At 47.8% G+C, this 10,685-nt stretch overlaps 1 protein-coding gene across 3 annotated transcripts in view; it reads right to left on the bottom strand.

Annotated features, from left to right (window-relative positions):
- Positions 1-959: 959 nt before the first annotated feature.
- The window catches only part of Osbpl10 (oxysterol binding protein like 10), a 224,393-nt gene continuing 214,667 nt past the window's right edge, over positions 960-10,685 (bottom strand). For all 3 annotated transcript variants that reach the window (XM_036193291.1, XM_036193290.1, XM_036193292.1), the window contains 4 exons: positions 9,335-9,521; positions 6,662-6,844; positions 4,122-4,275; positions 960-2,066 (listed from right to left, as the gene is read on the bottom strand). In XM_036193291.1, coding sequence (XP_036049184.1) covers positions 2,022-2,066; positions 4,122-4,275; positions 6,662-6,844; positions 9,335-9,521 — 569 coding nt within the window. In that variant the 3' untranslated portion in view covers positions 960-2,021. The remainder of the gene's footprint in view (positions 2,067-4,121; positions 4,276-6,661; positions 6,845-9,334; positions 9,522-10,685) is intronic.

Raw genomic sequence — 10,685 nt, 5'->3', positions numbered from 1 at the left:
TTTTTCTGCATGGGTTCAGATGACTGTGTGGTTTGCCTCTTTATTAATGTGTGGCATGTGCACTGATAATTTTCATACATCATGCATTTGACCACCCTTGCCATCTAAGAATGAACCTCATCGATGTCACGTGCAACCCTTTTAAATAGGCTGGGGAATTTGCTGCACCAGTATTTAAGAAATTTTGAGCCAATATTTATACAGGATGCTCGTTTTTGGGTTTTTTTGTTTGTTTGTTTGTTTTTAATCTGTTCTTGCTTTGGTGTTGGGCATCATCTGGCAAATCAGACCAATCCAGAATGGCTGGTGTAACTCTAAATGTTTGGTAAGATTCATCTTAGAGGCCATCTGGTCCTGGCATTTTTTGGTTGGGAGATTTTAAGTGGCTGATCAAAGCAACTTACTATTTATAGATCTATTCTAATTTCTTAGTTTATGATTCATTCCTAGTAGGGTATGTTTCTAAGAATTTGTTCTTTCCATCTAGGCATACAGTTCTTCCCAGGGCTATTGTTTAGAGATGGAGTCTCAAGTATGTTGCTCTAGTTGACCCTAAACATGGGGTGCATAATCATTTACTTTCATAGATCTGATAACTGATAGCACCCCCTAAGTGATGCTGACCTGGGCCTTTTTCAGTGCATTTAAAACAGTGTTGGGGACTGAAGACACGGCTCAGTGGTTAAGAGAACATTCTGTTCTTGCAAAAACTGGTGGTATTCAATTGCCAGCACCCATGTCTAGCCACTTGCTCACAATCACTTGTAACTCTGGCTCCAAGGGATCCACCACCTTCTTCTGACCTCTACAAGCACTCCACTTAGATGCACACACATAATACACATTTTAATGTAGCTACTGTTGTTACTAGCAGTATCTAAACAAGAAAAATTGAGATTACTCAGAACCACCAATCAGAACTTTGGATCCCTAAAAATAACACACACACCAGACACAAGAGTATTTAATGGAAATATATTTGTCTAATATCTACAAAGTGTCAACAGTTGGTCTTAAGAAAGCGGACAAAAGGCACAAAATTAGTATTACTGCAGAGAAGCATTCATGCTACTGGATTTTATAAATATTATTGGAGTGGCATGGTACAAAATAAATTAAGCACTCAACAGAAATCAAATTGGACTTTCCTTTTCTCAGTTTTGTTGGTTCTGTGTTTGACCTGTGCAGAGGCTAGAGACTGATACTCATTTGGGACTGAGGGGACTCGGGTGCCCTAGTTACAGTGGCTTTCTTGCATTTTGGGTCAAAATTAAGGGAAAAAAATACACAGACTTTCTTTTTTTTCCCCAACTAGATAAGAGGCAGTGGTGGTCCATGAAGTGTGTGCATGCGTGTATTGAACTTCCAGAGCCCTTTGTCATGACTGTGATTTGTTTTCTGCTGTGCAGAACATAGAGGTTCATGCTTTGGGCATGAGAAGTGTCAGGAGGATGGGCTAAAACTACCAGGGGGCCCTGGCTCTGATTCCTCCAGAGCCACTCACTTCTAGAAGGCTTCCACATCAGCCACCAGTGGCTTCCTGTCCCCTGCCAACAGGAAGGTCCACTTGTTCTTTCCTGGGTGTGGACTTGGATCATAACAATCATCAACAAAGGGTGGCGACCCCCCTTCTGCCAGGAATGAGCCCCTTTTTCAGACAGGGGCTTCAACTGGCCATGCCACATCAACCTGCATTGTAACAGGAATTAGGTGAGTGGAAAATACCTTCATAAGTGCAAAACTACCTTGGCAAAGTGAAAAATAGAAAACATCAATTCTCGTGAATACAGAGGAGCTCAAGATGGCCCAATTCAGCCTTGGCCGGTGCGTTGTGTGCACTCGGGCCTCAGCTGGCTCTTGAATCAATCCTCAGACAGAATTTGGGGTGCATGTTTCACAGTATATAACCCCTCTGACATGAATGCTAACAAGAGGGTCAGCAGAGGCCAACAGAGTCTTGATACTGTACCACTTTAATTCCTACAGTCAGGCCTATGGAGGGTAGCACTGCACCTCGCCCATCAGTGTGTCTTCCAGAGGGGGTTGAAGTACACCCAGCCATCACCCTGCAAAAGAAGGAGGGGGGTATGACATGAGGACCTCAGCAGCAGACTGAGAAACAAGGACACCTCCCACCCAGCCAGCCTGACACGGAGACCACACAGACTGGCTAAGACCTGAGCCCAGCAACTCACAAGCCTATCTTCCTTAACCCTGACACTTTCTGAGCTCATCTGAGAGTGCATTTCTCCTTGCCCAGCTAAGACTATGCATTTGCTTTTAAAAGAAGTCCCATGGAACAACCAAAATAGAAGAAGCTGTCAAGACCCCTTTTTCTCTAGATGACTTGGCAAAAAAGACTTCGAAGGCAGTGGGACCAGAAGAGAGGCAGACAGGATGAGTCAGCAGCAGAGAGGAAAGGTAACGTTAAAAACCCACCCACCCAATGAGGCTTTGGGCAGGTGTTTGTCACAGTGCAGTCAGCCACCAGGTGAGGACAAGACTCAAAACGATGGCATCTGTCAGCGGGCAACAAACCAGAAGAGAAACAAGATGGACGCTAACTGTCCTGGTGTCGGGGTGATGCGTCCCCAGCCCTCTTGTTAACAGACATGTTGTTGGCTTTTCTCAAGCCCCAGGGACAGAACTTCAAGAAGGAATTTCCACTTTCAGGCAAGCTAGCTCAAAGACAGGACTCACCTCAAGGAAGGCTTCAAGGATTTCTATCACCTGAATGAGGCCCCCACACAGGAGACCCTTCAAGGCAATCTCCCAAGTACCATCAAGTCTGAAGTTCCAGCCCTGAAATGCAGGCTGCCAGACAGTCTCAGCTACTGACTGCTGTTCCTATCCATAGGGTCACCCCTGCCCCACCTAGGCCACAAGGCTGCTCCAGCTCACCCCACAGTCAACAACCAGACACCATATCCATCCTCATAGCAGGAGTTAGAGATTAGCAGCACCTGACCCGTTGATCTGTTCTGATTGGCTCTTGGAATTTAAATTTGTATAAGCCCTTAGCATCATACAAATACTATAATCTTCATAAAAACTCTGTCCTGGCTCCTCACAAAGAATCAGTCCAGGTTGGGGATTTAGCTCAGTGGTAGAGTGCTTGCCTAGCAAGCGCAAGGCCCTGGGTTTGATCCTCAGCTCAAAAAAAAAAAAGAGTCTGTTATCTGGATGGAAGATAGACTCTTGTGTCTTCCCACTACTCACTAGCCTGCTTCTCCAAGCCACCAGGCTCGCTACACACCCGAGTATGACCTCGGGCCTCTGGTGCTCCCGCCTGCACCTCCACATCCAGTGGTGGAAGGGAAGCTGCCTACAAACTGAGGTATATCCCCAGACTCCTACTAAACAACCCCATGACACTTTGATACAATCTAGAATCAACCAACGAGGGATTGTCTATTAGGTAGGCTTGTGGCCCTGTCTGTGCAGAATCATCTTGGTTATGTTAAATGCACGGAAAGACCATGAGATCCTAAACTGTTAAGAGTAGACAAAGTGAGCTATGCATGTGTAAATGCATACTCCCCAACTTTGACTGCAGATGTGACTAGCCACCTCAAGTGCCTGCCACCTCTACTTGCCCACAGTGACAGCCTGGAACTGTGAGCTAAATAACTTTCTCCTCTGAGTTGCTTTTGTCATGGAATTTTATCACAGCCACAGGAGACAAAACTAAAGTAAGGTTGATCTCAAATGCACGCACAGCATGTTGCGTGCTTCCCTGTGGGGTGGAGGCTCAATTGAGCTCTGCTCAGTATGTCCCCTCCATGTGACCCAGAGAAGGCCATGCTCTGTGGCAGTACTCAAATGGGGAGGCTTAAAGGCCAGCCAGGTGAGGAGAGGGAATAGTGGTAGTGCAGATCGGCAGTCCCCTCCTTGGCCTGGCTGGCCAGAAGGGTTTCTGAAGGAAGGAACACTGCAGGGAAGTGTCAGCTGACGACTTCTTTCCTCAGGATGGCACAAGGTCCCAAGACCTTATTGGGATACCCAAATTCCTGCCCACAACCCGAGCCAGAGCCACACTGTCCCTGCTCCATCCAACAGTGGCAGCAATAAAAGCCAAGGTGCCCTTACTCAGGGCCAGAGCCTGGCAGCAGGACGGTTACCTCCGGAATGAAGTACTTGGGCCGCCATGGTGTGCGAAGGGTCTCCCGTTTCCTCTCCTCCATCCTCTGCTTCTCCTCCAGGCGCCGCTTCTGCTCTGTGGCTGCGTCGATGTCACCAAGCCTCAGGTAGTGGGTGACTTCCTGCCAGAGGTTCCTAGAAGGACAAGTAGTAAAGGAAAGCCTCAGGTTGAGCCAGCTGCTGGCACGACAGTGACCAGGCAGGGAAGGGCATCCAGGCAGCTGTCTGCAAGAATCCAGTCAAGGTGTCCTGAAACACAAGAGCCAGGGGTGGAGCCCGGGCTCCTTGGTCACACATCTGCTGCCTCCACATTACCTGTCCTCATGTTCTGAGTCTCTGGAAAGAGCAGGCATGCACAGCCCTTACCTGGCGGCACCCTCTAAACATTTTAGAGACACTCACTTAATCCTCAAGACCCAATGACACAAGTGGCTATAGAACTAGCAACTGCATTTTGTAAAGAAAACTAATGTCAGATGAGTGTGAGGAACAGGGAACCTGACTAAGAAAAACCCTGAATGGCAAGCTAGGGGAAGGAGTGGGAAGAGGTGCCCCCAAGGGGTTGCCAGAGTAGTACAGGGTGTGGCCAGAGTGGCATGTCCAGGCCTGCCTCTGATCTAAGACAGGACCTTTGCCCAGACGAATACTGGTCTTTAGGGCACAGATGGGCAGACAGTATCTTCAGGCCACTACTGGGGTAGTCTGCCAATGGAAACAGCTGGCACCACAGTAGAGCTGAGACAAGTTATGCTGAGTGTCCCTTGGGACCTAGCAGGGATGGTGGAGACAGGTGCTTAGAGCAACTACTCCATATCTCAAGTAGACAATTTCCCTAGAGTCCGCTTATATGGTCTTGGTTAAGCCCAGGCTGCTTTCTAAGCTTGGTGTCCTGCCTCAGCTTCCTGAGTGTTAGGTTGTAGGCAGGCGTGTGCCACCATGCCCAACACTGTTTAAAATCATACAGAGAAGGAAAGGCAGCAAGCAGCCCTCTAGGGTTCCTTTCCTCCTCTTTGCAGGGTTCCAAGTACCCAGAGGCAGGCAAGGCAAAGTCTGGCAAGGAGCAGCTGAACCTCCTGGGGATGCCCCTCAGAGGCCTGGTGGTGGGCTGCCTCCTTACCACAACTCTTTCTCTTCCTGCTGCCCCTGCCCAACAGTCTGGGGTGGGAAACATGAGGTCATGACTCCACGGCAGCACAGAAAAGCTGTGTTTGCTATTCACTGCCATGAATGAGGATCACTGGTTTTCAAACCAGTACCCAGGAAGAGGGTACTACTCCTACAGTCTGGCAAAGGTGCCCTGCTTTGCTTCCACTCAGTAAGCATGTCTTCCATGTAGCTCTCTCTGTCCTCTTCTAGTGCCAGCAAAGCCTTCCATGGCATATACAATTTCCTCTTAGCCCCACGCTAAAGAGCAGACTTAGATTTAAAGAAGGCCTTGACAAACATTGTCCATGAAGGACCAGATAGTAAATCTAATGGGTCTTGGTTGCAACTAAACTCAGCTGTTGTAGCAGGAGGGCAGTCATAAACAGCCTGTCAACTATGTACTGCTATGAATGAGCATGATTGGTTTTCAATAAAACTTTATTCAAAAAATCACCTGGGGAGAGGCAGCAAGATGGCTCTGGGTAAGGGTACTTGCACCAAGCCTGACAACCTAAGTTGGATGCTAAGAGCTCACAAGTGGAAGGAGAGATATTCTCTGATCTCCACGTGTCCGGCAGCACATACATGCCCATATACAAAAAACATAAATATAGGGGAAAAACAAAAACTTTGTTTTTTGTAAATTTGCCAGGGATCAGTTGGACCCATAGGCCTCATTGGCTAATAAATTGAAATATCAAAAGAGCTGTATACTTGTCATTTTCAGTGACCACATAATATACTACATAGTGGATATACTAATTAAAAGTGGATATTTCATAATTTACTTAATCATTTTCCAAATGCTAGGCAAGTAGGTGGTTTCTATTTCTTGAATTGTTTTCTCAAAATAAAAATAAATTTGTGTTTGAATCGTTAGTGTATTTAATAATTTTCCATGTCAATGGATAGATTCCCTAGAAATAGAATGCAAGACTCAAGTGAGCTCACGTATTGAAATCTAGTGGTCCCTAACTGTATGTGCTTTTACCAAGAGCACGGGACGTGTGGAGAGGGATCACTACATGTGCCAGCACTCAATATTTTAAAAATAACATTGCTAGTCTGTCAAAGAGAAAAAAAGAAACTCTCACTGCTTCCCTGCATAGTTCTTTCAATTACCAGCAACTCTGTGATTAATTTACAATCGGCCAATAATATGGCAGTTGGGTTGACAAGCTTTTTCAGGACAGTCCACTCTCTAACTGCAGAACCACCCAACTGACAGCTACATGGGTCTGTCCCCATGGACCCAGCAGGGGAAATTCAGACAACTAAAGAAAGCAGCTTCTGGTCCTTTGCCATTAGCTGTGCTGCTGAAGTTTCCCATGGGCCCCTCAGTCAGGGCCGGGGCAGCTGAGCTGGGCAGGCATACCTGGACTCCATGGGCCCCTGCTTCTCCAGAGGTCTGAGCTTCTTAGGGTACACAGGCAGGGCAGTCGTGTCAATGACTTTGGTCTCCCCGTTGCTGTAGGTGAACTCCAAGGTTCCGTTCCATTCCCCATGCGCTTTGCAGACGATAGTGTTGGTTGGGTTGTGTTTCACTTCGGCTGTGACCCTGAAATCATGAATGAGTCAGATGAAGCAAAAGGGAACTCTGGTTCAGAGACTTTTAGGAGGCTTAGAGAGAAGGGATTGTTTTGCAACTTGGCTCAAAGACTGGGCCTTTAAAAAAAGGTGTAGTATTCTTGATGAGAACCAAAAAAGGTGTGTGGGTGTGTTGGCCCATGCCTGTAACCCCTAGAAATTAGGAAACTGAGACCAGCCAGGGCTAGATGGATAGACCTCAAAAAAAAAAAAAAAAAAAAAAAAAAAAAGGAAGAGAGAGAAAAGGGCAAGCCACAAACTCGAAATCAGTAGCAGTGGTCAGAACCCACTTCTCTGCCCTGACCGACTCTCAAAGCAGTTATATGCAACACTGTCTGTCATAAGGATGAGCCAACAGGAAAATGAAAATATACTCTCCTCCCCAAATAGCATCTCCGAGTGCTACAGTTTGACCACAGGAGGAGGAGGAGGAAATTTCACGTCCTTAAATAAGACCTTTGGTTCTATGCCAAGCATCACAGTGCATGTCTGTAAATCTCAGCATTTGGGTCAGGGCCAGGAGGACTACACATTTAAGGCCAGTCTAGGCTCTATCGTAACGTCTCAAAAATAAAATAAAGCTAAAGCAAACAATTCCATCACTATAAGGTCAGTTCTGTGTGGGGATGAAGCCTGGGCTGCTCACACTCCTCAGAGTCCATACAGCTGCCCAGCACCCACACCTTCCTGATGAAGGCCAAGCCAAACCTGGTTTCATGGCCCCACCTGCCAGCTCATGGCACTACCTGTAGAGGAGTAAGCTGAATGACCACCTTCAAACTCTCTTTAGAAGACCCCGGTGGAGAACTGTGAGGTGGTTCACCAGGTACAGGTGCTAGCCATGCCAGCCTAGCAACCTGAATTAGGTCCCCAGAACCCATGGAAAGGTGGAAGGTAAAAACCAAGTCCACAAAGCTGTCCTCTGACCTCCACATGAACACCATGCCACTCTTCCCCCACCCCCGCCGCCCCCACATGTGTTTGCATACACACAATAATAATAATAAATGGCCCATGGAGACTACCAGTCCTCTGCCTGACCTGGAGAACCCAGGGCTCTGTGTCTGAGTGGGAGGAAATGCCCCTGGAGCCAAGTCCTCAGGACCCAATGGTCCAGCTTGTGCTGTTTCCAGTTTGCTTTTCCTATTTTTACTTTTCCTATCTTTATTTATTTATTTTAACTATATGTAGTGGGGAGAAGTGTGTACATGCTGGGTATGGATGTCTGTGGAGGTCAGAGGCATCAGATTGCTTGAAGATGGAGCTATAGGTCATTGTGAGCCATCCATTGTGGGAACTGGACTCTGGTTCTCTGCGAGAACATTAAGTATTCTTAGCCTCTGAGCTATCTCCAGACCAAGTTTCCAGTTTTCAAGTGCAGGCATGGAAGCCACCTCTCTTGGCCTAGGAATCATTCAGGTTCCTAGTGGACAAGCCTACTGGTGCAAAGTATACAGTGGGCCCGGTGGGAAACTTTTGCTTTGGATGCTGGTTCTATTGTCTTTCAACTGACAGCCTGAGAACCGAATGCTGGCAGGAAACTCCCCCAGACAACGTCAGCTCCAGCATACCGCTGAGGGTGTCTGCGTGTGTCCCCAAGCTAATTACAGCAAAGTCCAACAAACAGCAGCTTGGGGACTGAGATCTGCACGATGGCAGGTTTCCTCCAGACAGGGCGTTAGAACACGTCTGTCCTTCTTCCAATGGTGACCTCTAGTTCAAGACCTGGTTTCCCAGCTTCTGAGGAGAGACAGAGTCTGTGGCTTGGCTGTCCAGGACTCCAGGAGCTGAGAAATGGGGACCACCACAATGCTTGTGCTTGTAGAGCACCCACTATAAAGTGAGGGGCTAAAAGGCCAGTTTCCTCTAGGTGTCTCCTGCACTACCATAGATTGCCCATAGATGATGACTCAGGGGAGGAGGGGGGCAAAGCCTACCCTATGAAGTCGGGGGAAAGGTGCCTTTCAAACAAGAACTGTTCACTATCCTGATGGTCGACTCATCTACTGAAATGCCATCTTTTTTAGGGTAGAGAGTGCTGGGGGATTGAACCCAAGTCTTCGTGCATGTCAGACAAACATTCTACCAGTGAGGTGTGTTCCCAGCCCCTTCGCTTTTGTAGACAGGGCCTCACTATGTTATCCAAGCTAGCCTGGAGTTTGCTGTGTAGCTGAACCAGAACTTGAGATTTTCTTTGCTCTGCCTCCAGAGGACTGGGCTTCTAGGTAAGAGGCATTATACTTGGCTAGAACTCAATCTATGTCTTTTAAGTGACAAGATCTCATGTATCTCAAGCAAGCCTCACTAAATACCCAAGGATGACCTTGAACTTCTGATTCTCCTGCTTTTGCCTTCCAAATGCTGAGATAACAGGCATGTCCACCATATCTGATTTCTTTTAAAAGGATGAGGGGACTCAGGCACAAAAAGATAGACAGCCAGAGTCCTGGCCACTTCCTACCTGTGGACCTTTCCACCGTAGAAGGGCTTCGTATGGAATGTCACGGTGGCAGAGTACCCGGTCTTGGCACAATTGATGTTGACCTTCCCTCCAAGCTCCACCCATGGGACAGTGAGGATAGAGCGGGCGTAGGCACTGGGCAGCGTGAAGACATATTCTTCCCCATGGTCCAGGAGCCGAAGTACACCTCCAGGAGAGAGGGAGAGTCAAGCAGCAAGAACAGGCAGAGAGCATGAAGGATGGGAACACCCCAGGGGGAGACACAAGAGGGTCCTGCAACAAATGCCATGCCTCCTACCTCAAGAGCCCTCTGTTCATTGCCCTGTGTTCATCCTGCAACAAATGCCATGCCTCCTACCTCAAGAGAGCTCTCTGTTCATTGTCCTGTGTTCCACTCTCTGCACCATGCAGAGCTCTGGAAAACACCACAAGCAAAGTAGACCTGCTCTTTGTCATCTGAGTGGACATTCATCACAGCAAAGACACCATCATGCCTGGGATCAAGGCAGTAGGGGAGAGGTGGCCAGTGCCAAAGAGGCCCCTATCAGGACAAATTAACCTAGAAAAAGGAAGGTGCCTCAAGGAAGGGGCATTTGAGCTAGGTATAAGACAAAACAGGTGCACAGACCCACATACGCAATTCCCAAGACCAAGGAAAGGGCCTGTGTGAGGGGAGAGGTGGTGTGCAGAGGTGTGGAGGCTGAGCAGAGCACCAAGGAAGGGAAAGGCTCCAGTCTTGCTCCAGGGCTGCTGGAGTGAGGAGTGCTGTGGACATCGCTCTGTATGAATAAAATGCTGATTGGCCAGTAGCCAGGCAGGAAGTATAGGCAGGACAAGGAGAGAAGAGAATTCTGGGAACAGGAAGGCTGAGTCAGGAGACACTGCCAGCCACCGCCATGACTACCAACCTGTAAGATACTGGTAAGCCACGAGCCATGTGGCAACTTATAGATTAATAGAAATGGGTTAATTTAAGATAGAAGAACTAGATAGCAAGAAGCCTGCCATGGCCATACAGTTTGTAAGCAATATAAGTCTGTGTGTTTACTTGGTTGGGTCTGAGTGGCTGCAGGGACTGGTGGGTGAGAGAGATTTGTCCTGACCATGAGCCAGGCAGGACCAGGAAAACTTCATGAACAAGCACCTGGCCCTGCATATATCTCCCTGTTCCCCTTCAGCATTGAGTCAAGGGCACCCATAATCAAGGGTACCATGAACCTACACAGATGACCACTCTGTATTCGTTAACTAGATATACATGACCAGAAGTGGCTTATGATGCTCCCTCCCAAGGCACCTGCTTCCCCAACCAGCAAGAGTGAGGACTGCAGCCAACAGTCCCTATGACAAC

This window comes from Onychomys torridus, chromosome 7, assembly GCF_903995425.1.
Source record: "Onychomys torridus chromosome 7, mOncTor1.1, whole genome shotgun sequence".
NCBI lineage: Eukaryota > Metazoa > Chordata > Mammalia > Rodentia > Cricetidae > Onychomys > Onychomys torridus.
The sequence above is the reverse complement of the archived record's forward strand: the minus strand, read 5'-3'. Positions and strand labels throughout refer to the sequence as shown.